The following is a 27,308-nucleotide window of genomic DNA, read 5'->3' on the forward strand; positions in this document are numbered from 1 at the left end:
GGTTAAGGCTTTTATAAATTGTTGGTGTGCTTTATGGAGAGTAGAATTAGTCATTTCAGGGGACCCTGTAGCCTGAGTGGCCCCCATGTGTGCTCCCATCTGTAACCTAATATGTCAACTTTTCTTTTTCTTCTAAAATTCAGGTAAAATCTCAGACTCTAGAAAAGGAGGCCAAGGAATGTCGACTTCGAACAGAAGAATGGTATGTGGAAACATGAATTCCAAGGGACCCTCAAATAAAAAAACCTTAGTTTGGGTTTTAGCAACTCATCTGTCTTATCTGTCTCACATTTGAGATGAGGAGATGGGAGCAGGATCCTTTATCATTCTCTGGGGACTTAGCATTCTTGAGAGAGGGGCTTGTGCCTTAGTCCTCAGCCTACAGATATGTTGGGCCATGGCAGATACCCTTTTGGGGCTCCCATATTGAGGACTGGATACTTTCTATTTCAGCCTGCCCTAAAGAGAGGATTCATGCAGGAATGCTGACTGATAAACACTTTGCCAACTGTTTTATGCTACATTTTGGATAAAGTAAAGGTTATATGATATAATTTAGGGATATCTACATCAAAATTATTACTTAGCAGTGCATGCTGAAGTCATACTCCCAGCATTTATTTGGTATGTAACATTATATCTTAAGTTTTAATAGGACCCCTCAAATGAATTTCTTGCTTCTTTTCAGTTGCTTTGGTAGAATTACATGAATTGGTAGAATTACATGAACGGTTTACATGTGTACCTCTGCTCATGATTGAGTCAAAACAAATCATCAGATTTTGTGCTCAAGAGAAGAAATCTGATATAATACTTTTAATAAAAACTTTGGAGTAATACTGAACAAACATTTATGTGGTATGAAGAGAAAACTTATGCTTTTGAAGTGGCTCTGAGATTACTCTGAGCTGGGAAGAATTAAGTTTTGTAAGATACTGGGACTATGATGAATTCTTCCAGACTCTCACACTATTCTGCAGAAGTCTGGGGGGATTTGGAATTCAGGCATAGTGTTTCTCTTTATCTTTTAACAACTCTCTGCTCAGAGTGTCCCAGATGTCAGGCACAGTTCTCTGAGAGCATGAAACCAGCTGTTGAGGTAATAAGCAAATGATGTTTCACTGTCTGACAGGGGATAATGCGGTTTTATGTTTTTTCTTTCAGTCAATTACAGTTAAAGAGTCTTCATGAAGATTTGTCAGGTAGATTGGAGGAATCCTTATCAATCATCAATGAAAAAGTACCTTTTAATGATACAAGTAGGTATTGTGTACAGTTTTCTGTTATTTGCGACTTTGAACCTCTCTGTGGTAGCCAACTAATTAAAACAATTCTAATAACTTTGGCAAAAAATTTAATTGGCTGAACAAAGGGTTGCTTTCTTTTTGTTCTTTTCCTTAGCTTAGGCTCTCATATTGTATAGGGGGATTTTAAATGACATATAATCACTCCAGAGTCAGTCTTCTTGGAAAAAACCCAAATCCACATCTTTGTATTGCACATATTTATCATATCTCATGGTAAAAATGAACCTGCACATAAAGTAGTCAGATATTTGTATGAGCAAAGTTGTTTATGGTGGGGAGATACTGGTAGTGGGAGGTAGATCTTTTCAGCCTGATATTGGCCTTCAGTCTGTCCCCAGTGACAGTCAGGAAGCTGCCTTGGGTAAGCCTGGCTTTCTCTTTATTCTGGGCATGGTCTGGTAACTTACACATCCAAGAGCAACAAAAAAGAACTTAAAAAAAAATACAAAAATGGTACAACAAGTGGGTGTGGTGGGTCATACTTGTACTCCCAGCACCTTGGGAGGCTGAGGTAGAAAGCTCAAAAGTTTGAGTCATGCTTGGGCAATTTAGTGAGACCATGTCTCAAAAATAGAAAGGGCTGGGCTTACTTCATGGCTGTAATCTCAGCAACTTGGGAGGTTGAGGCAGGAGGATTACAAGTGTGAGGCCAGCATCAGCAATTTAGTGAGGCCATAAGTAAATTAGTGAGACCTTATCTCAAATTTAAAAAATAAAAAGGGCTGGGGATGTAACTGTGTAGTAAAGTGCTCCTGGTTCAGTCTCCAACACTAAAACAAAACAAAAATAAAAGTAAAAATGGCTTGGGATATAGCTCAGTGGTGTATCACTTGATTACTTGCCTTGCATGTGTAAGGCCCTGGGTTCAATTGCCATTACTGCAAAAAACAAATGAAAAACTAGATAATACCTTACATTTGTAATAGGTGCCAAGTTAGTAACTTTTGTGTAAGAATTAAGTCAAGATCTTGAAAGTGAAGAAAAATTTTGTTTGGATTTTGAAACTTATATTTAAATTAATGTACATTTTCTTTTTCTGTGATCACATGATTGAAATTAATTTTTTTTACTTCACCTAAATTTTTCTTAGGGAAGACCAGAGAGAGAGAGAGAGAGAGAGAGAGAGAGAGAGAGAGAAAGAATGTGTGTGTGTGTGTATGTGTGTGGGTGGGTGGGGGGAGAGAAAAGAGAAGAAATCACAGGAAAATAGTAGTAGTAGTTTGGTCCAACACTAAAATAAGCATTTGTCATTATTGTATCAAAAACCTTTGAAAACAACATCTGTTTCTAGCTTCTGTATTAATGTAAATAACGTTAGCATACTGCTGGGTGAGGTGGCGCACGCCTATAATCCCAGCAGCTCAGGAGGCTGAGACAGGAGGATCTCAAGTTCAAAGTTAGCCTCAGCAAAGGTGAGACACTAAGTAACTCAGTGAGACCCTGTCTCTAATAAAATATAAAAATAGGGATGGAGATGTGGCTCAGTGGTTGAGTGTCCCTGAGTTTAATCCCTGGTACCCCGCCCCTCCAAAAAAAGAAAAATAAAAAAAAATTAGCATACTTTGCTTCCTTGAATTTGAAATCTTTGTATTAAATTTTTCATTTGAAGCCTTGTATTGGTTAGTCATCAGGTGCTAATAACTTCTTTCTGAATCTCTTCATCCTTTCTTTAACAATACTAGTTGTCACTTGGTTTTAGGTCCTTATGTCACATATGGATTAGCTACTTTTAGTTCCCAAAATATTTAGAGATCATTTGCTGAGTGCCTAGATGGGTAGGTAGCATAGGAGATGCAAACATTTGTAAGACAGAAATCTGTACCCTCAAGGAATTTATGGTCTATAGGGCAAAGATAGATATAGAAGTGTTTGTATAGAAAATACAAGCTAGACTGTGCCATGAAGAACCACTTGGAGTTTTAGAGGAAAGTGACATTATTCTGTGGGTGTTTGAGAAAGCCTTCCCAGAGTAAGTGTGCTTGAGTCAGGCTTGTGTGTGTGTAAGCAGGTTATTGGACAGAGAAGAGGGAGAACAAGCAAGAGAATTTGTGCAGAGTATGATATGTGGGCCTAGAGTTCCAACATGACCCCAGGAACAGTAATTAAGTGTAATGGGGGTTAGGAGTGAGATGCAGAGGGCAGTTACAGTTAGTTCTGAAAGGGAGAGTGGGAGTGGACCCTAGAATTTTGGGCTATGGACTTAGGATTTTGTTTATAAGGCCATTGTTTGTTGGAGAGATTTTTGAGCCAAGCACTGTCCTGATGAGATTCATGTACTCCACAAGGCTAATCCAGTGATAGAGTGTAGATTGCCTTGGAGTGGGAAAAAGGGAAGTTGAGGCTTTTGTGATGATAGTTCTGGTGTGCCATCATGGAGGCTTGGTCCTAGGCTGTCAGGCTCAAGAAAAGTTTGTGTGAATGGGGGACAGGGTGAGGGCAGAGGTTAAGTATGGTACAGGTGCAAGAGAAGTCACTGTGGAGGAATTTTGTGGAAGGAATAAGAACAGCTTGGTTCTTTCAGGGAGGTTAGGAAGAAAGGCAGTGAAGGGGAAAGATTGTGGTTCACTTGACAGAAATAAAAGGTAAATATGAGCTGGGTGTGGTGGCACACACCTGTAATCCCAGCAATTTGGGAACTGAGAAAGGAGGATTACAAGTTCAAAGCCAGCTTCAGCAAACTAGTGAGGCACTAAGCAACTTAGTGAGACCCTGTCTCAAAATAAAAATGAAAAGGGCTGAGAATGTAGCTTGGTGGTAAAGCACCCCTGGGTTAAATCTCCAGTACCAATAAATAAGTAAATAAATAAATAAAATTTAAAAATTTAATGAAGGTAGATGTGTTAGCTTTCTATTTATCTGACAAAATGCCTGAGAAACTTAAAGTAGGAAAGGTTTATTTTGGCTCTAGTTTCAGACCATGGTCAGTTGCCTGTGTTGATTTCTCCAGCTCAGTGATGGGGGTGGAAGTGTGGGGGCGGGGAGAGAAGCTAGAGAAATGGAATGAAATAGAACCTAGAGAAGAAAGTGTTTCATCCAGGTGGTGTTGGTTAATTCTGCATAGTAATGTGGAAAGGTCATAAGAGTAATGGTGGTGGAGGCAGCTGGTTTTAGTGATTTGATTTTGTGACTTTGAGAGGACTAAGAAACCTTTGAGGTAATGCTTCCATGTAGGTGAATGGGTGATGGGGAAATAGGCAATTCTGTTTTTTGAGCCATGAGAATGAAGAAAATGGAAATGGAAATAGATGAGAGCCTAACGGACTAGCAAAGTAAAAGAAAAGTTTGTGTGCATGGAGGTCGGGTGAGGACAGTAGGTTAAGTATGGTATAGGTGAAAGAGAAATCACTGTGGAGGTAAGTGAGCTGCAACAATTTTTTTTTTTTTTTTTTTGTAATGAGGTGACACTAAGGAGGGAGGGACGGACTGATGTATCTTGTCCCTGAGCAGGTCAGGAGCAGCTGTTACTAAGGGCCCAAGAGGAGGATTAGCTGAGGAAAGGATATGTGAGCCACAGACTCTGAGATGGAAGCTGGGCAGGGTAAGATCCCTTTCATTTTGGCTCTGGTGCTCTTAGCATGGCAAGGGGGAGGCCATCCTATCCATGAAGCAGGAGTGGAGGTGAGGAATGGTATCCAGGGCTTAAACTGGAAAAGGTTGGAGTGGCTATCATGGGAAGTATCATAGGAACACAGCAAGGAAATCCTGATCACAGAGTGGAGTTGATGCTCCCCTGAAATTAGGCAAAATATATTATAGCAGACCCAGCTCTGGTTTTGTGTTAGCGAAAGCATTGTTGGACAAGGCCTGGGGTCAGAGGAGCAGCAGGACTCCATCAGAGTTGATAGGAGAAGTATTGATGGACAGAGAGGAAGCTGGGAATGCATAGCAGTGGGGGCATTAGAGAGCGTTGGGTGAAAAAGGTGGAGGAACTTTCAGAATCCGACTTTGGCCTGGGGCATTCTGACTGAGGACGTGGCAGAGGACAGCAGTATGATTGGATAAAGTGGTGAGTAGAGATGACATCATTAAAATGAGGAGTGTAGGAAGTGTGAGGCCAGGTGTTAGGGAGCCATCATGGGTTGATGACAGATTGGAGCATGGAGAGCGGGACCATGAGGAAGACAGTGAAACCATCCCAAGAAAGTGAGGATTGCTTCCTTGGAATCAGGAGTAGCAGATGGTAACAGATTTCTGAACACTGTAGTGTTTAAAAATTGGTATTTTTTGAAGGATTAATGTGGCTGCTGTGTACAGGGTTATCATAGAAGCCAGAGTGATGATAGCAAGAACATCATGAGCCCTTCTAAATAATCTTGATAGGCCCCAAAAAAGTATTTAAAATTATTTCTTAGAAGTGGAAGCACAGAAATTGTTCTCCTATCCTGAAGTTAAAAAAAAAAAGGTATAAGTGTCATTTTGTCTGAGAAACTACTGACTCCATATAAATTTTGTTATTCCCATACTGTGATTATGTTGCTGATCATTTTAAATTCTCATGTGTTAGGCTGGGGGTGTGGCTCAAGTGGTAGTGTGCTTGACTAGCATGTGTGAGGCACTGGGTTCGATTCTCAGCATCACATAAAAATAAAATAAAATAAAGATATTGTCTCCACCTAAAACTAAAAAATAAATATTTAAAAAAAATTCTCATGTGAAGCTGATTTTGCTGCAGAGCATTTGTTAGTTTGTAGTTAAGCTGTTTTTCTGTAAATTTAAAACGAGAGACCTAATGCGCTTCATTTTTGTTTTGTAGAGTATAGTCAGTATAACGCGCTCAATGTTCCACTCCACAATAGGAGGCATCAGGTAAAAGACAAAGTTCTGTTTTTATTTCAGTCACATGTATGTTAAACTTTCCAGAAACAAGAATCAGTTCTTTGGCTTCTATTCAGTGTGCTAAACCATTGCTTTACTTTCTCATAAATTGCTTTAAATTGTGTAATTTGCTTTTTATTGAATTAATGAGTAATACAAATTTTTGATGTCTCTCTTATCTGATAACATTAGAACTGAATAATGGGATACCTTAATTTTTGAACCATGCTTTTCTTAATGTTGTTGGACTTAAATGGCCAAGGTTAAATGGTCGGGGGTGTGTTTGCCAAAGACTGGTATCTTTCTAATTTACTTAGATAGGAATATTAAAATTTAGATAGGATCAAATGAATAAGGAACCATCACAGTAGAATTCAAGGGTTTTCTCCAGAATAGGCTTAATAAAGTTGTTTTAGAATAATAATTGTAGGTGACCTCAACTGAGTGCACTTTTCATTTTAAAGCTGAAGATGCGAGATATTGCTGGGCAGGCCCTGGCTTTTGTTCAAGATCTTGTGACAGCTCTTCTGAACTTTCACACCTATACAGAACAGAGGATTCAGATTTTTCCTGTTGATTCTGCCATAGACACTATATCACCATTGAATCAGAAGGTAAATTTAATTTAGAATGCTTTTTGTTGCCCTGAACATATTGAGAGAACAAATAGGGAGCTGTGTATTTTCAGACCACTTTCTGTGCATGAGCCAAGTACTGAGGAGGATGTGGAAAAACCCACAAGTCATTGTCTTTACTCTCAAGGCAACATATGGCAGAAATGGAGATTCTTAAGAATTGAAATACTAGGGGAGTTTTTGAAAGACCTCAGTGTGCGTGAATGAGGGATGTGGCCAATAAGGTATCTGATATCCTTAGCAAGGGAGATTGCCATGGGTAGTATCCTCTGGGAAAGATTCTTTAGGAATTTGAATGGATCTTAGAGAATGAACTGGATTCAAATAGGATAGAGAAGAGGGATGGATATTTTTTTTTCCCCCAGAAAGGGGAACTGCAGGAGCAAAATCAGGAAACAGGAAGGAGGAAGCGGGAAGAGATAGAGGAGAAATGAACAAGTAGTCTTGGCCAGTGTTCATAGAGGGGAGGAATGGGAGGTAAGATCGAAAAGAGAAAAAGTAGAGAGGGCCTGGGGGATCCCTGAGGGTAGACTAAGGCATAGACCTTTACTTTATTTGTAGAATTGAAGCCTTGGCAACTTTTTGACTAGGGGTAACATATTAGAAATCCCATTCTATTATTGGAAAGATTAATTTGCTTGCATTTTTCTCTCTTCCTATTTGTGGTCCCTGTGTAACCTTCATCCTTGGTCATGCTTAAACACAAAAAACAAAAACAAAAAATCAAACTTGTGTGGTACATAGGTTTTTTTCTTCCTCTTGGGATGAGGAACGGGAGTGAAACTGCTTATCCAGTTCAAACTAGAAGGCATTTTCAGGGTTTGTGAGGGTTTTTTTTTTAAATATTTTTTTAATTGTTGACAGACCTTTATTTAATTTATTTATTTGTATGTGGTGCTGAGAATCAAACCCAGTGCTTCACACATGCGAGGCAACTGCTCTACTACTGAACCACAACCCTAGCCCAGGGTTTGTGAGTTTTTAACATGGAATAGGAAGAGGTTTGAATGTTGCTTCAGTCCATATATGCTTTTTTTTTCTTGCTTGATTTTGCTCCTTTCTTTCCTTTTTTTCTCCCTAGCTAATTCCAAAACAGAATTTAGGCTTGCAAAATTTCATTTAACTGAAAAGGTAAAATAAATGTGAATGAGTGTATTTCTTATGTATTACTCTATAACAAATTGCCCCCAAACTTAGTAGTTTCAAACAACAAATACTTATTGTCTCACACTGTTGCTGTGGGTCAGAAATTTGGGAGCTAATTAGTTGGAAGGTCTCTGGCTTAAGATTTCTGATAAGGTTTCACTGGGGTTGCATTCATCGAAAGATCTGACTGGATTTGGAGGATTTATTTCTAAGGCGGTTCCCTCACTCAGTGGTGTTGAATGTTGGTTGGAAGCCTGGTTCTCAGTAAATGCTCCTTTCCACAGGACTATTTGAGCGCCCTCATGAAACGGCAGCTAACTTCCCCCAGAGAGAATGATCCAAGAGAGAGCGAAGTGGAGGCTACACTGCCTGTTATACAGTGCCTTGGTAGCCACATACCATCACTTCTGCCACATTGTAGTGGTCACTCAAACTAACTCCCAAACAATGTGAGAAGGGTGGTATACAAGAATACCTGGGGATCATTGGGGCCATATTTAAGGCCAGCTCTCACACAGGAAGGAAGTCGAGGGATCTTGATACTTGGAGGGCTCGATAATGTGGTGATCTGAAATGAGTGCCACTCTTTCTACTTTATGTGATTCTTCTTCCCAGTTCTCTTGCCTCACCATGTATTATGTGGTATTTCTAGCAGTTGAGCAGTATTTGTATCTGTGAAGTCCCAAAGTGCCAATTAGTGTAGCAAAGACTTGGATACTCGAGTTAGATTTCTTGGGGTTCCAGTCCATTCTGCCACTGTCCAGCTATGTCCCCTTGGGAGACTTATTTTATCTCTCTGTGCTTCAGTTTCCTCATCTTTAAAGTGAAGGGATAGAGTGCTTACCTCACAGTTGTGTGTGTCTGAAAAATTACATGAGATAATATGTGTAAAGTGCTAGGAAGAAAGTCTGGCATATAATGAGAACTCTGTGAAGGTTAGCTCTTATCAGCATCATTATGCCTTATACATATGAGCCTTCAGAAGGTGGTTTTCATCAATTTTGGTCTGACTCCATGAATCTACTGAAATTCATAAAATTAAATTTGGGTCTTTGAAATGATCTTTAAATGTCACTATGGGAAACAACTTTTAAAAGACCTGCATAGGAAAAACAGTACTCTGTATTTTCATATAGAAAGTTATACTTTCTGTAATACCAAAAAAAAAATTCTACTTTATATTGGTTCTTTGCCTACTATTTTAGTGTGTTGCCGTATTATATGCAGGGTGAGAATCAAATGTGTTGACCTTAGTTTCTCTGGGACACTTCATTATTTTGAAGAACTCATGTATTTCCTCAATATTCTCAAAGGTAAAATGTTGGTGTTTTAGCCTATGAAAGGCCCTTTATGTTTTTTCTAATAAGTTTTATAAAATTGAAGGAGATTCAGAAACCATTTGTTAAAAGATGACCAAAATATTTCAACTTCTTCGTAGAATCATAAAGTAGTCCTTGAGACTGTAAGCTTAGAGTTCATCTTTTTTTTTACAGCTATAAAGATTGAAGCCCAGAGAGATTGAGTGAGTTGCCCAGGACATTACATCTGTATACTTTGCAGTGGGGTCAGTTGAATCATGTTTGTGCAGAATGAGACCTTACATTTTTATACTGAGAAATTGAAATTGGAGCCATTATAGAATACTTATCTGAAATATTTTATAGCTAAAAGTTACCCTTTTGCTTCTAAATTAAAGTAACTCTGGGAGTTTTCTTCTGATTTTTTTTTTTTTTTTTTTTTTTTGTGCCAGGGATTGAACCCAGGGTTGTGCATGCAGAACATATGCTCCGTTCTGAGCTGCAACCATAGCTCTTGAAATCTATTCTTCATAATGAATCAGTCCTTTTAAGCCATAATAAGATATCAGTGAGCATTATAAAAATTTTTATGTCCTCTTTTTAATAATTACATTCCTGTTATTTGTTAACACTGAATATCATATACAATAAAAATAATAGACTATTTTTAAAAAGCTTTATTTTTTAAAAATGAGACACATAGCACAAAATCTATGTATTGGTTTTCAGATCTTACTATTTTTTTTCCCTTTTCAAACTGGCAGCCTTGGGAGAGGCAAGTGTTTGAGGAATGCCACCTGTTGGAGCTGAGTTGTATTGCCCTATCTTCTCTCCATTTCCTCCAATGCCTGGTTGTTTATTGTGTCACCCCTTTCTGTTTTCTCATTTTGGAATGGGATGAGGTTTGGGGGTAGCAGAGGTATTACCATCCGGGTAAAAGCCAAATTTCCCAGAAAACTTGAAAAAAGCATTTAGGTTTACAATTCAGTGGGTTCATTTACAAATGTGCTGATGTTTGTTATTTTCCAGTAAATTAATTTACAGTTTCTTCCCTCTTTATTAGTTCTCACAATACCTTCATGAAAATGCGTCTTATGTCCGCCCCCTTGAGGAAGGAATGCTTCATTTATTTGAAAGTATTACTGAGGATACTGTGACTGTCCTGGTAATTTTCTTGCTTGTTTTACTTCTGGAAATGGGAACTTCATTTTATCCATTTGCACTTTTAACTTTGAGATTATTTTTTCTTTTCCAGGAGACAACTGTGAAATTGAAAACATTTTCAGAGCACCTAACGTCCTATATATGTTTCCTTAGGAAGATTCTTCCTTACCAATTAAAAAGGTACTTCTCCTGGAGGTCAGGGAACTGTGGGTGGAACCTGACTTGTGCTGAAATTAATGCAATAGTAACATGTGCCTCTTGTGATCTGCTGGACTTTTCTGCACTGCAGCTGATTTGGACTTTTGTTAAGAAGGAAAACCATGCTTGAGTAGTGTAAAATTGTATTTAAGAAAACTGAATTGTAGTTATCAGCTACATTTTATTTTCATTAGTTTTGTACTGTGATTACTCTTATAACCACATGATGTTATGAGAAATATTTTCAGTCATTGTGAATGGCACATTTATTGAAAGAAATATTTCATGTTGGGGGTTTGATTATCCCTTTGCTGTAAACATCAAGAAGGGAGTTATAATAGTTAACTTATACATGGATCTATTATCTTTTGGTATTTTTGAGATGATATTCTCTTGTTTTTATTATTGATGAAGTTCTAAATGAAAAACTTCACTCAAGCCCTCATAGGATGTGTCATTTAGGAACCTTTAATGGTCTACCTTAAATATTTCCGGGAAGGAAGAAAAAAATAATACATATAAGTGTGAATTTGATAATGCTGCTTGGAAATTTTTATTTTTTATGTAAAACTAATCTAAATTTTTGTCTAAAACCACCAAGATTTCTATTTCATCCTAAGATTTAACTTTCTTTAAACAAATGTTTTTAAAAAAAATGAAAAATAGTACTTGAACATAAAAGAGATAAGAATATGCTTATTCTTTTTTTTTTGGTACTGGGGATTGAACTCAGGGACACTCAACCACTTAGCCACATCCCCATCCTTATTTTGTATTTTATTTAGAGACAGGTCTCACTGAGTTGCTAAGCGCCTCACTCTTGCTGAGGCTAGCTTTGTGAGGCTAGCTTTGAACTGGCAATCTTCCTTATTTAGCCTCCCAAGCTGCTGTGATTACAGGCGTGTGCCTGGCTAGAATATACTTATTCTTAGCAAAATAAGGTTTAGAAGGTGTCGATTAATTACTTACAGATAATGAAAATATAACATTTTACTATTTAAAAAAAACTAACATATGTTAAGAGATATTTTATTTTTTAATTATAACCCAACAAAGTATTTCAGTAATTCTATGATGTGTTTGAGGGAATTTTAGGAATTAGGGGATTATGACTTAGATGAATAATTATGAATTATAATTTAATTCAGATCTTTACATGTTATATAGTTCATTACAGTTAAAATAGTTTTTGGAAATTAACGCTGGAAGTATAACAATTAAAATCGAATATACCTTATTGATTTGGCTTGGGTTTAATAAGATTCTGTTTAAGAATCATTGCAAAAGTATTATGTGAAGTAAACATTTTAATTTTATCTTACTATATTTTTTCATGATTACTTTTTTTGGGGGAGTACAGGGGTATTGAATGGGGTGGTGGTGGTGGTTAACCACAGATCCACTCCCCAGCCCTTTTTATTTTTTATTTTGAGACAGGGTCTCGCTAAGTTTCTTAGGTCCTTGCTAACTTGCTGAGGCTGGCTTTGAACTTTCAACCTTCCTGCCTCAGCCTCCTGAGCTGCTGGGATTACAGGTGTGCACCACCTTGTTGATGGCAAAGTGTATTTTTATGCATGCTAAGTAAATTTGATTTTGAAACTACTACATATATTAAAAAAGGTTTCTTGGTGAGACTCTCAGCTAGTGGCAGTGGTGGTAGTAATAGTTCTTGTTTAATTCTCTTTAGGAATTCAGTATATGCAATGTTTTTTTTTCCTCCCTGTAAATAAAGGATTTAAAATATTTAACATTTAAAAAATTCTAATGCTTTTATACTGCTTTCAGGTTGGAAAGATGATAGGCATATGCCTTGATATTTTCTTTAAAGAATTTTTTTTTTTGATACTGGGAATTGAACCCAGGGGCTCTTAAGCACTAAACTACATCCTAATCCCTTTTTATTGGAGGCTGGCCTCAAACTTGTAGTCCTCCTGCCTTAGCCTCTCGAGTTGTTGGGATTACAAGCATGTGCCACCATGCCCAGCTAGGTTTTCTTCTCTTTAGTCCTCTGTTACTCCATTGGCATTTGCACCAAGCAATTTTGTGTATCATGGTGCATGAAAAGGAGCCATGTAAACATAAGGTCAAATTTCTCTTTCTACAAAAATCTTTATTTGGATATGATCATTAAGAGAACTTAGATGATTTCTAATAGCTAATTGAAAGTTGTTCAGGATGCTCATTTAAAAAAAATCTGCCCATTCCTAGTTTAGAAGAAGAATGTGAATCTTCTCTTTGCACATCTGCATTAAAAGCCAGAAATCTAGAGCTGTCTCAGGACATGAAAAAGATGACAGCTGTGTTTGAGAAGTTGCAGACTTATGTCACTCTTCTCGCCTTGCCAAGTAAGTGTGTTTATTACTTATGGTTCAAACTGAAGGACTTAAAAGCACAATAACCTGGAAAGGGAAGATGATTTAGCTTGATAGAATAAGAGGAGACTAGGATCTAGAGTTAGAAAAACTGGAATTCAAATCCTCTGGCCTCCTGGACAAAACATTTTACCTCTGTGTGCCTCTGTGTTCCCATTTATAAAATGGAGGTAATGTTTGGATTATTAAGAATGTAAAATATTAGGCATTAAAGCATCCATTAAATATCATCCCCTTTTTGCTCTTCCTCTTTTTAATGGAGAAGAGCAAGTCATAAGAATTTGTAGCAGCTTTCCAACAGGTAGCACAGGGAAGTTTTAGTAGTAAAGATACCATTTGTTTCTCTTGGTCCTAATTTGAAAAAAGCATTTTTAGGTAATTTTAGTGAACTTTATTTTCAGTGATGTATTTCAGAATGCTATGAATTTCCTGGTAATCTGATTTTTTGTTTGTTTTTAAACAGCTTTCTTTCTGATATGTTATACATTTTACCCACTTAAAGTGTATAATTCAATAGTTTTTAGTATATTCACAGACGTATGCACCATGAGTAGGTAATTTTAGATAACTTTCATTACCTCTTTAGCTTTCACCCTTATATTTTCCAATTCCTCATTTCCCTAGCTCTAAGCAATTACTAATCTGCTTTCTGTCCATAGATTTGCCTAATCTAGATACTTCATACTAATGCAATCATAGTATGTGGTCTTCAATGGAATTATATAATATGTGGTCTTTTGTGATTGTTTTCTTTCATTTAGCATAGTGTTTACAAGATTCATTCAAATTATAGCAGGCATTGGAACTTTATTCCTTTTTATTCCAGAATAACATTCCCTTGTATGGATGTACATATTTTATTTACCCATTCATTAGGTAATGGACATTTGAGTTGCTTTGGCTATTATGAATAATGATGCAATAGACATTCATGTGTGAGTTTTATGTGGTCATATCTTTTCATTTTGTTTGTGTATATGCTGATAGGATGGAATTGTATCATATGATAACTATGTTTAACTATTTAAGGAATTGCTAGACTGTTTTCCAAAGTGCTTTACCAACAATTTTTGCATTCCTACCAACAATGTTTGAGAGTTCTGTTCTCCACATTCTCCCGAACACTTATTATTATCTTTTTGAGTTTAGCCATCCTAGTGGGTGTGAAGCAATAAGTCATCATGGTTTTACTTTGTATTTCTGTGCTAATGATGTCAAGAATCTTTTCATGTGCTTATTGGTCATTTGTATGTTTTCTTTGGTGGAAGATCTATTTGGACCCTTTCCCTTTTGTAATTGGGTTGTCTTTTTACTATTGATTATAAGAGTTTTTTTAAAATATATATTCTAGATACAGGTTCTTTATTAAATGTCTGATTTGCTACATTTGTCTTTTATTTTGTGAATTGTCTTTTCACTTTCCTGATAGTATCCTTTGAAGAGCAAAATTTTTTAATCTTGATGAAATCCTTATCTGATTTTTCTTTTGTTGCTCATGGTTTTGATGTCATATATAAGAATTGATTGTCAAATCTGAGGTTATAAAGACTTATATTCTAAGAGTTTTATGGTTTTAGCTCTTGCATTTAGGTTTCTGATCCATTTTGAGTTAATTTTTATATGTAATGCAAAGTAAAGATCCAGTTTCGTCTTTTGCATGTTGTATCCAGTTGTCCCTCCTTCACTTGTTGAAAAGATAATCCTTTTCCTGTTAAATGGTCTTGGTACCTTTATTGAGAATCAGTTGACCATAGATGTATGGGTTTATTTCTGGATTCTTGATTCTATTTCATTGTTCCTTATATGTCTCCTATGCCAGTACCACACTGTCTTGATGGTTGTTACTTTGTAGTAGGTTTTTGAGATCAGGAAGTGTGAGTCCTCCTGTTTTGTTTTTCTTTTTCAAAATTGTTTTGTTTTGCAGGATCCCTGATAATTCCATGTGAATTTTAGTATTGGCTTGTCAGTTACTACAATAAAGTCAGCTAGGATTCCAATGGGAATTGCATTAAATTTATGGATCAATTTGGAGAGTGGGTTGACTTGTATCCCCAAAAAAGATATGTGACATTCTAACCCCAAGTATGTATGTGTATGACTTTATTTGGAAATAGGGTTTATAGGTATAATCAAATAAGATAAGGTAATACTGGAAGAGCCCAAATACAACGACTGGCATCCTTATAAGGGAAAGGAGATTTGGAGACAGAGACCTAAGGGAGAATGATGCATAAAGACAGAGGAGGGATTGTGGTTGCCCTACTACCAGCTGAAGAACACCTGGGGTCTGTGGAACCTGGAAGAGGCAAGAAAGCATTCTCCTAGAAGTTGTTGGTAATAGCATGGCCCTGCCAGCATTTTAAGTTTGGACTTCTGGCCTCCAGAACTTTGAGAAAATAGATGTCTCTTGTTTTAAGTCACCCATTTGTGGTATTTTGTAACAGTAGTCCTAGAAAACTTACAGGGAATATTGCCATTTGACAGCATTAAGTCTTATGATCCATGGACATGGCATGTTTTTCCATTTATATATATCTTCTTTAATTTCATTCAACACCACTTTCTTGTTTTTAGAGCATAAGTTTTATACCTGGATGCTGCTTCTCAGAGTTCAGCCTTGCACATGCACACCGTCATCTGGGATGACAGTGGTTTTGGCAGGGCTCTCCTTTGCTGTCTCCTTCCTAATTATACTCTGGCTGATTACTCTTGTGTTTCCAGAATGCCTTGGGGCACAAATTGATAACAGGATGATCCAATTAAATTTGATCTTAAAGTTATGTGTGTAGTTATAGACCTAGCATATAACTAGCAGGTAGAGGTTTTGAGGTCAATGTTTGAAATTTGTTCTGATCCCAGGAGGGCTTTTCTTGATACTTCTTTTCTAGTTTTCTCTGGTAAGCCAGCCTACAGTTTAGCTTAAATTTCTAGTGAACCTACAAGTTGCCCCTGTGCTTTTACCACAGGCTCCAGTTTTTGAGAGCCTTAGGCTTGAACTTCTCCACATACTGTCAGCTCCTTTGAAAAGAGGTTCAAGCTCTTATTTTCAGGACTGCTTCTCCCCAAGGCAAAAGTCTCTGAGCCATGGTTCTGGTGCTGGGGACAGTTGCTGCACTTCTCTCTGAGAGCTTGGTGGAAGTGGTAGAGCAGCAAACCAGGACTCCTTGGCCTGCCATTAAGTCTTCGTGGATCAGAAGACTTAATATTATTAAGATGGAACTTTGAAAATCCTGTTGCTGAGCAGGGGCAAGGGTGATGAGAGACCCAATTCTCAGTGCCTTGTTCAGCTGGAATCTTCATCTCTGGAGCAGGGGCTGGGCAGAAAGGGAACACTTCTCACCTCTTGGCTGCATTTGTCCAGTACTTAGCCTTAGCAACAGGTAGCTGGAGACACGATGAGCTCTCCGGCCCCTGAGCCAGGAGTTAGAAGAATTGGAGTGCTGTGTGCTTGGCTGAACTTGAGGTTGAGATGGTGTTTCTTAACCTCCAGGAGCTGGTAAGGGAAGGGAAGCAATATGTCTTGTTTTAAATACCATGGACTCTTGCTATTCTTGCTGAGTTGTTACAAATTTTCTTGAGTGTTTCTTCATTTGTTATGTGTCCTTAGAACCATTTCCTGAAACTTTGAATGATTGCTTTTTTGTAGTCATCACCAGTTTTGTGGGGAGCAGATCCAGAGAGCCCCTCATGCTATTATGCCAGAAGTAGAACTCCATGATGTTTGAATAATAATATTTTAGTGATATTCAGCAAAAAATAATGTGTGGGGAATGAAAAAAACGAGAAACATGTTATGTAGTAACAAGATGAAAATTCACAGACTCTTAAGACATATTCTGGCTTAGCAAATTTAATTTTTGGATCTTAAAAATGTTTGTGGACATGAGAAATCCAAACCAGTTAAAATGTTCCTGTGTTTATTTATCACCATTATGTATGAACATGTCTGTTAAGGTTTTTAAGGACCATTGTTTCCAACACATTATGGGCAATCGTTACACTGTTTCTTCTTCCAAATAGAGGGAGATGGTGGACAGGAAAATGCTTAAGTTTGTGATTTTGGTTTCCTAGGTACAGAACCAGATGGACTCCTTCGGACAAACTATAGTTCTGTCTTAACAAATGTTGGTGTTGCTCTGCATGGATTTCATGATGTCATGAAAGGTAAGCCTTGAAAAAGAACTTAAATAAGCTTAAAACCTTCATCCCACTTCTCAGATCTGTCTGAATGAGATTTAAACAAATACTGCCAAGGGTTAGAGATCCTAGATAAAAGGCTTAGCAGCATTTGGCTTACATAAAAGTGCACAGCTATTGCCTTCTGCTTTTCCCATCTGCTTCATTTCTGAAGGTAAACAAAGTGCTGAATAGAAATCCCTGTGCACTGTACATTAGCCAGAAAGACATTACCCCTACTAAATGCAGGTAGATGGATTTTACCAAACAAGACATGCTATATCAGAGGCATTTAACGAAATATTTTACGCTTGTTAGAGCCTAAGCATGAAAGAATTGAAAAAACTAAGGTTAAAGTTCAAGAAAGAATACATCTGTGCATTTTGATGTTTAAAATGCCTAATTCCTATCTCATTCAGCATAGCTTTAAGAAATGAAGATGTTTTTAAATCTTGGTCAATTTATTTCTTTTGTGTTCTTAAGAATATACTATGTTGGTAGGCAGAGTGTAACTTTTTAAAGTATTTCATATGATTCTTTGTATGTGATTCTAAGCCTTGACCAATCAGTAGTTCTGTGTTGCTTCTAGATTTCTTTACTCCTTTCTTTTCCTTTTAGAAACTTGGGGTCGGGGAAGGAAAACAGGCAGGAGGGATTATTAAGTACTATTAGAAGTAACCCAGGTGCCCAAATGATTTATTGTGATGTTTAGTTAACAATTAGTAACTCCTTTCACAAACAGTAATTTTAAAAACTTAAAGCTATTGTATATAACATGTATAAGAAGGGTATGCTTGGTACCCTCTTACAGATTGTTAAACATCTATGGCACTGAGTTTCATTCTTCATCCCAGCAGCATTACCAAGCAGCATTTTGCCATCATCTGGAGAATGGGACTTCCTTGGGAACTTTGAAAGTCAGTGTATCTCTAGAGGTATCCCCTGGTTTCAGGAATCATTGCTTGATTGATCATTGGTAGTTTCAGTGGCACTTCACAGTAGTCAATCCCAAACTTGCAGAACTTAATCTGATCTGTAGAAAACATAATAAACAGGTACTGTTTTTTCCTATGCAACTTTTGGTTTGAGGAGCTGGGACTTAGCTTTAGTGGTCATTCCAGAACTTTTTTTTTTTTTTTTTTTTTTTTTGGTACCCTGGTTTGAACCCAGGATTGAATAACCAATGAGTACCATATCCCCAGCCTGTTTTTTATTTTTTTAAGTTTTATTTTGAGACAGGTTATCACTGAGTCTTTAGGGCCTCATTAAGTTGCTGAAGCTGGCTTTGAATTCATGATCCCCCTCTTTCAGCCTCCTGAGTTAGTGGGATTACAGGCGTGCACCATTGTGCCTGGCTCCAGAACTTTTCTTTAAACTGAGTTCTAGGCCTTTGAAACCACAGGTACCTCTATGACTCCAGGTTTCTTGGTTTTTAAATTTCCAAAGGAATATTATCATTTGTTCCTGCTAGCAGTTTCTTCAGAATTTCTAAATAGGAGATACTAGAGCAGTGGATGATAGCTACCTAATTGAAAGGGATCTTAACATTTCATTTACATAAAAAAATCTTGATTTTTTTTATGTTGCTATTTTAATTTATCAACCAACAAAGTTCTCTAATACTTTTGTTCATACCTTATATAAGATAGAGAAGATGCCAAGTATCAAAGTGTGCAACTATTATTGTTTGATGTGAGCTGATGGAAAATATGGGATGGTCAGAAACCTCCTTATTCCTTTATGTCACACGTGTTTCTTTCCTTGAAGGTGAACATAATATAAAGAAAGAATGTTGGGAAACTTGAAGAATGTTGACAAGTAGGTTTAGAGCCATGTTGCTAGATTTACAGTTCAAATCTGTTTACATATCTAGTATGGAAGACTGTTGCATATCTTTCATGAAATCTGAGAGCATTAACAGAAGAATCTTTGTTTTTAAGAGAACTCTTATTTCAAACTTCTGCCCTTCCTGCTTTCCCCCAAATTATTGCTTAATCAAATTTGGAAGTAAGAGGGGAAGATGAGGAGGTGGGTTAATAGATTGTTCTCAGTGTAAAAACAAAGATAGGGAGGGAGTTATAAAAGTGTTTATCTTACATAGAATTAAAATGGGAATAAACTAATTTTTTTCATAAAATAAGCAATTTACTCTTAAATGATTCATTTATTCATAAAATAAATCAATTTTCACAATTTTTATTACCAATCAAAAATGTTTTCACCACAAAGAATTATAGGAACTAATTTTTAACAAGTGACATTCTATATGAGAATGATTTGATTTTTGGTCTCAGAGACATCCAAAGCAAGTAGATTCATAGAAAACATAAGAGGAAAAAATAAATACATGGTCTTGGTCATGTGATTCCTTTGTACTTTTTGGAGCTAAAATTTAACATCAAGGGACACCCTAAATGGCTAAAATATTTGGATCAAACAATGAGTAAACAATCGGATTGGGAGAATTATAGTCAAACTCCAATAGCATTGTTTAGTATTGTACCTCTTTCATAAGTATCTCAAACTATGTATAACTATAAAGGTCTAATAAAAGAAAAGTACCTCAATTACCTATTAACAAACCAAGATTGCCTGCTAACCAACTTGTATTATAACATTGTATACTTCCAGAAAAATATTGAATAAAACTGTGTGTAACAAGAAAATGTCTGTTTAGGTGTTAGCATATTCAGTATACAAATAAATTTCACTATTTTAACTGAATTTTTATATACTTGGAAACCTTACAAAATATATAGAGATTATCATTTATTTTAAAAAATATGGACTGGGGTTGTAGCTCAGTGGTAGAGCGCTTGCCTAGCATGTTGAGGCTCTGGGTTTGATTCTCAGCACCATGTATAAATAAATAAAGGTCCATTGACAACTAAAAAAGTATTTAAAAAATATATTTATTGACCATAATAGTATGTTGGTTAGTTCCCTTACTGTAACAACTTTCATGTAGTAAGAAAGATGTTAATAAGAAGGAAAGGGACTAAAGTGTATACAGAGACTATTAAGAAGTTTTCTCAAAACTGAAACTATACTAAATTAAAGATGTATATAGGTATGTAGACTGTATAAATAATACGTATTTATTGATTAAACAGTTCCTTAGTTTTAAAATTTTAGTGAAAATAATCTTTTATAGAATATAGTAATTTTGTATGAAAATATGAAAGTATTAGGTTAAGTCTTTAATACCATTTCTTTCCAAATAGTCTCATTTCTTCTTTTAATTATGCATAATGTAAAATCAACTAAATTTTTGATTTTGAATAAATGAAATTCTTTACGTACAGTTTCTATAACAGTAAATTTTCATGTTTTATGGTTTATTTTTAGCTTTTAGGTAATGATAGTGTTCTTTGAAGAAGTCTAAGAAATTCAGTGAAAACTGTATTGTAAATATTTATTACTTAAAAATGTAATCACCCTTCACTATAAATCAATGTTGTCATAATAATCCTCCCATTTTCCCTTATTTCCAGGGCAAAATCATTATATATTTCAGAGACCCAGAAAAACTCCAAAACTTAGCTCTTTGACCAGTCTTGCTGCAATTTCTCTTAGCCTTTTTCTGTACTTTTTAGCCACAGACCTTTGTTGTAATTATTGGACTGGAAGTAATAGCACATGAAGCAGACATTGGAGTATCCAATCCTTATTTGGCTGTGCAGGCATTTCTTATTGCTAGTGTATGTATCAGCAAATTACCTAAGGTCCAGTATGGATTATGGGACATCATGCCTATGTTGGCTGTTCTAGCCTCAGGGTTGCTTATATAATTATAAGATAATTTCTTGTTAGTGCCTGTTAGACTTTCAAAACAGTGGTTTCTAAGTGGTAAATCCTGGTCAGGATCATTTGCCCAATGCTAGAATAAGGCTAGTCCTCAAATTATTAACAATCAGACTGACCGGCTGGTGACTGTAGTCAAGACAGCCAAGGTGGTGTTAAGAAACACTTATTTCTCCCTTCTTTCTCCTGAATTTGTGGCCTACTTGATAATATTCAGCACAATCGTGATACTTGGGACCATTCTTTGTCAAACTTACTTTATAAATTTGTAAGAGTAGTGAGTGGGCTGGTTATCTATATGTGAACTTGTGTATAGATAGTAATGAGTTTTCATTTGATTGCTTTTATAGATATTTCTAAACATTATAGTCAAAAAGCTACAATAGAGCATGAACTTCCAACAGCAACACAGAAGCTGATAACAACAAATGACTGTATCCTGTCATCAGTAGTGGCATTAACAAATGGAGCAGGAAAGGTAATTATTTTCTGGCTTATGTTGACAATTATAAATTTTTTTTAATTACATAGGAAAATTTACCTGTAAAAATTTTGGAATATAATTTTTTTTTTTGTAAAATATAGTTGTTCCTTTTTCCTCCTCCCTCCCCCATATTTATTTATTTTTATTTAAAAACATTTTCAGCTTTCTTCAGGTTGAATTATCTACTCAATGTTTAAAACAGTATGGCAGTGATTGTTTGGTATTTGTGGTGAGTGAGTAGGTCACTCACTGGTCATGTCAATGCAAGGTTGAATGATTTGAAGATTCTGCATAGTCTCAATATAGGTTCTTCAGGAGTCTGTTACATAAAGCAATGGAAACGTTCAGAGAAAGCAAAAAAGTCACCCAATACAGCCTTTGTTAATATTTTGGCTTTTTTTTTTTCCCCTCATACTACACCCACCCCTTGGTACTAGGTATTTAACCAAGAGGGCTTTACCACTGAGCCCCAGCTCAAGCCCATTTTTTATTTTGAGACAGGGTCTTGCTAAGTTGATTAGAGCCTCACTTCTCTCATAGTATTTGGTAACAGTTGTGACAGTGGTGCTTTTGTATCTTAACAATTCCTTTGAAGCAGCTTCAATATGTATCTTTCATTGAACCCTTAATATTAGGTTATGATTGTTTGTGTCATTAAGTTCTTAATTATTATTATAAATTGCAGTTTCTTTAAAAATCTTATGATTGTGGATATTGTAATTTCTTCAGAATTCATATTTTAGTGTCATGCTGTCATCAATATCTTTGACAAAATGTCTTGGAGTAAGGCCCCTGACCAGCACGGGCAGCTGAACTAAGGTCGCTTGTGTGAATTTGTGGTGGAGCAAATTAAAACATAGACACAATTTACTTTTACACAAGCTTCAGGATGGCTTCCCTAGGCTCTCGGCCTTAGGCTTCCCAAAAGGGAGAGCAAAAGAAAGTCATGAGAGGCTGATGAGAGAGAGAGAGAGCATGTTTGGAACTCAGCTTTTATTGTGGGGGGGCACTGATCTTAGAAAGTTCTATCCATAAAAGGGCAGAAGGGGTAGGATTACAAGGGAGCAGGTGAGTGTAACAACCTCAGGGGTACGCCTACACCTGACCACCTGCCTTGCTATCCGAACTGGGTCAATGCCCAATCACCTTGAATATAGAGATTGGTCAAAGCCTCCTGCTTCAGGACTTGAAGGTGTAGTTTTTCAGGGTGGCTCCCCACATTGGAGACCTTACCATGTATATAAAACCAAAAGACTATTCAGAACTAACTTAGCCCATTTATTTCAGCAGCTCAACATAATTTCTAAAGGAAGTTCTCATCTCTATATCTATATTTATACATTATTGTTTTTTTCTGACGGGTTGATCCTAATAATAAGAGATTTTTCTTGAAGTGGTTTAAATCAATCCAAAATGATTGTAGGTCATGTTAGACATTCAGTGTCACTTTTCCTGAATTTGGACTGATCTTTGTGACCATTTGTTGTAGCTTAGGGCGATAATTAAGAAGTGTTATCTTTAGGTTCAGTCAATTCACATATTCGTGCCAAAGATTCCTGAGCCATAGGACCATCCCCACTGCTTTCTTTTATCTCCTTCATTTTACAGCATGCCAGAAGCTTACTGAGGACAACTTTGATTGAATTAAAAATTCTGGAAAAAGTTGATATTTTATAGGCATCTCTGCATTTGTTGTCTTTTATAAAAACACGGAAATATTAAATACCTGCATATTTCACAGTTTATTTTAACTTTGCTCTTCGTGAAACCTTAAAATGTTATTTCAGGTGAAAGTATGTATCTGATCTTTGCTCTAGAGTTTTTATAAATGTTTTTTAACCATTACTATTTGAACGGGTGTTAGTTGGTGAAATCCTAATAATAAGCAAATATGATTTGATTAAACTAAATTTTATAGTTTGTAATAATAAACACAATAGGAAGGAATAGCATATATATATTAAAGGAAGTTTGGAAAATGGAAAAATATTAGAAGAAAGAAAATTTACCTTACAGTATACTAACATGACTTAAATTTAGGTGTTGGGTGTGTCCCTGCATTCACAGGGAATATAGCTCAAGATTTTTGGAGGCTGGGGGTGTAGCTCAGTGGTAGAGCACTTGCCTGGTGTATGTGAGGCAGTGGGTTTGATCCTCAGGACCACATAAAAATGAATAAGATGAAGGTATTATGTCCATCTACAACTAAAAATATTCTTGGAATACCCATTTATTTGACATAACAAAATATTAATGAAAAATATACCCTCAGACAATAGTGATTAATTGCTTAATTTTAGAGTAGGTTTTTTGGTAGGGAGGTGGTTATTGGAGATTGAACTCAGGGGCATTCAACCCTGAGCCACATCCCCACCCCTATTTGTATTTTTTTAGAGACAAGGTCTCACTGAGTTGCTAAGTGCCTCATGGATAGTGAGACTGGCTTATTCCTGCCTTACCCTCCTGTACCCCTGGAATTCCAGGTGTGAGTCACCATGCCTGGCTTAGAGTAGTTTTTAACCAAGGTAATGTACTCTATTCACAAGCCATTTTTTTCAGATTTATCAAGACAGGGTATTCTTTAATGTCTCCAAGACTGATTTTTCTGGCTAGGACAGTTAGCCAGATGTTTTTATTTGTAATACCATTTCATACAGCACTGTAGATTCAAATCATGGCTCAGCAAAATTAAAGTTATGGCTCTTTGAGGCTGTTTATATAGATTTAACAATTTGTTGGATCTATAAATGATAAGTATCTACTGGATTTTTACTCTTTCTTCTTTTATAATTTACAAATTGAGATTTACAAATTAAATTTAGGTAGAGATTACATATTCAAGGTGCTATATCTTGTCTTCTGTAAGAATGTGAAATATTTAGTTAAAATGCAAATGAAATGAATAAACCCAAATGTGGATATTTTGAAATCAGTGTAGAAATTACTGAGATAAACAGCTCATAAAAGTCACCTACAGAATACATCAGAATGAGTCTTGGTTTTCAATAAGAATAGAAATTGTCTAGAATAGGACATGTCAGAAGTCAGTTCTGAATATTTGTAGCTATATTCTCTTTATTATCTATCATTGTCCAGGAGTTGTTCTCACAATAAATAAATATGGGCTGCCGAGCAGGTTTTGGAATTTCATTTCCATTCTCAGCATCTTTAAACTGCTCTGAAAGCTATTAGTTATAAATTCTAGATTATTGTTGGAAAACAAAATTTATCTTCTTGTCACACTTTGTTTAGATTGCATCTTTCTTCAGCAACAATGTGGACTACTTCATTGCTTCACTGAGCTACGGGCCTAAGGCGTCAAATAGATTCATTAGTCCTCTTTCAGCGGAATGTATGCTACAGTACAAGAAAAAAGCTGCTGCCTATATGAAGGCTTTGAGAAAGGTTTGTGAGCTGCTTTTAACATTTAAATGAAGGAAAATATTAGGAATCATTCCAGAGAATGGTAGTAGATTTTTTCCACAGTCCATATATTTTTTTTTTTTTTGTATTGGGAATTTAACCAGGGGTGCCTGATGCTGGCCTCCTGCCACGGCCTCCTGCCACAGCCTCCCGAGTTGCTGAAATTATAGGCATGCACCACTACACCTGGCTATATTATTTAGATTTTACAAAATTTTGGGGTGTAGGTGGTTGGTGGTGTTAGAATGGATCTTTGGGGAAGAGAAGGTGGCAGAGACCCAAACCTTACTTGGTAAGCACAGGTCATGTTGCCAGGTAGAATGCCTGGAGTGAGGTAACCTGGCAAGCAATAAATACCAGATGTCAAAAGTCTATCTTAAACTTGTAGAATCAGAAAAAAATTAAATGTTTATAATTTTTTCTAAGTAGTGATGATACATTGTCATTTCAAAAAAAAATTGGAAGATATGGTATTATGTTAAGAAGAAAATTATGATCTCCCCAAATCCACCACACAAATATAGCTAGTTACTCTTCACTTTGTTAGAATATACCTCTGTGTAAAAAAAAAAAATTAACATGGATGCACACATGGATGTATGTACCCACACATGCTATAAATAGCAAAATGTATCTAGCTGCATCTGCTGTTTTAGAATTTTTTTCTCTTACTGTATTGTGAATATGTTCATATGTACATAAAAAATAGATATCTATAATGTAAATTACTATCATCATTTTAACACCTGTGTAATATTTCAGTCATTAATGTAATAATTTGACCATTTTATTGCAGATGAATATGTAGGTTATAGCCTATTTTTCACTGTTATATGCAGTGCTGCAATGAGTTCTTGTATGTGCAACTTTGCATTTATTATTTTCTCTGTGTTTCTTTAAAATTTTTATTTTCCTTTTATTTAAAAAAAATTTTAATACAGTGCTGGGGGTTGAACCCAGTTTCTTGCCATGGTAGGCAAGTGATCGACCACTGAACTGTCTTTAATATTTAATTACAAAATTAGACAAATACATTCTTATTTTAAATTAGAACATTACAGGTAATATCTCTAATTCCAGTTTCTATCCAGAAGCACCTTTATATATCAGTTTGGTGTGTAATAATATATAGAATTCTTTCTTTTTATTAGTTCCTTCTTTTTTAAACATAATGCAAGATTTGTTGTGCATTTAAAATATATTTTAGCCATTTATGTCATTATATGTGATGCCTGCTACATTCCTTTTGAATACAGTATAGAATTTTGTAAGATGAATATTCCATGGTTCATTAAGTTTCCCTTAATTGTCAGGCATTAAGGTTGATTCTAATTATTTTTATTGTCTCAGTAATACTGCAGTGGCTAGCCTTTTAAGTATCTCCTTGGACACATGTGTGGAATACTGAGAAATTGAATGTTTTGAGCCATGTGGTTTGCACATTTTAAGTTTTAATGGTTACTGCCAAATTTCCCTTCAGTGTTGATACTCTGTATAATGTATAAGTCAATCTATCTCCCCATATTTATCTAATTGTTTTAGTTATATCTTTATGATTGATTCTCCAAAATGGAATTGCTGATTGAAAGTTTGTTAATGTTTCAAATTTTGGCACCTTTCTTAGACTATACTTCAGGAAAGTTATTTATTTACAGCTTATAGTCATGTGAATTTAACCCATACAATTAATATCTATCAATCTCAGAGGAAGGGTTTCTTACTGTTATTTTGATTTGTGTATCTTTGCTTATTTATGAAGTTGAATGTCCTCTCATAATTGTCATTTGTATTTATTCTGTAAATTCTCTGTCCAAACTTTTTACACATTTTAAAAAATATATTTTTAACTAAGGTTGAAAGAACTTCTTTATATTAAGAATTTGGGTTGAGAAGTCTGTAGCCCAGTAGAAGAACACATGTTTTACATGCTAGTGCAAGACCCTGCTTTCAACTCCCAGTTCCACCCTCCACCTAAATAAATAAATAAATAAATAAATAAATAAAAAAAAGTTAATATCAGATCTTTTTGGTGGTCATTCTCAGCTAGGGTACTTTGCAAAAGTTATGGAAATATTCTCCCAATTTTTTTGTCATCTAAATTTTTAGATCTTTCATCTAGAATTTATTCTGGTACAAGATATGAAAAAGATCTTAGTTCTTTTTCTGGATAATTACATGGTGTCCTTGCACCATTTATGTAGTTCTTTATCCATTGAACTAGAAATGTAGTGTTTGTCACATAGTAGATTTTTATGTATGCTTTTGTCTGTCTCTGGATTTTCTGTTCTGTTGTTGATCTGTATTTTGGTGCAAGTCCATATAGTGTAAGTTAGTGTATCTTATAGTTGGTATAATAAGTTCTCTTTCATTATTGTCTTTTTTAAATACAAATATATTCTTTTCACATGCATTGAAGGAAATAATCTATGTTGTTGTACATCTGAACTTATTATCATATCCTATTATCCAGCATTCTTATTTGTGCA

General features: G+C 35.8%; 1 protein-coding gene across 1 annotated transcript in view; it reads left to right on the top strand.

Annotated features, from left to right (window-relative positions):
* Positions 1-27,308, top strand: part of Ppp1r21 (protein phosphatase 1 regulatory subunit 21) — a 65,046-nt gene that overhangs the window by 18,944 nt on the left and 18,794 nt on the right. Inside the window, exons 6-15 of the mRNA XM_026385759.2 lie at positions 144-202; positions 1,165-1,259; positions 6,061-6,113; positions 6,587-6,736; positions 10,265-10,366; positions 10,457-10,545; positions 12,772-12,908; positions 17,007-17,099; positions 21,266-21,393; positions 24,652-24,804. Coding sequence (XP_026241544.1) covers positions 144-202; positions 1,165-1,259; positions 6,061-6,113; positions 6,587-6,736; positions 10,265-10,366; positions 10,457-10,545; positions 12,772-12,908; positions 17,007-17,099; positions 21,266-21,393; positions 24,652-24,804 — 1,059 coding nt within the window. The remainder of the gene's footprint in view (positions 1-143; positions 203-1,164; positions 1,260-6,060; positions 6,114-6,586; positions 6,737-10,264; positions 10,367-10,456; positions 10,546-12,771; positions 12,909-17,006; positions 17,100-21,265; positions 21,394-24,651; positions 24,805-27,308) is intronic.

Source organism: Urocitellus parryii, chromosome 12 (assembly GCF_045843805.1).
Source record: "Urocitellus parryii isolate mUroPar1 chromosome 12, mUroPar1.hap1, whole genome shotgun sequence".
Lineage (NCBI taxonomy): Eukaryota > Metazoa > Chordata > Mammalia > Rodentia > Sciuridae > Urocitellus > Urocitellus parryii.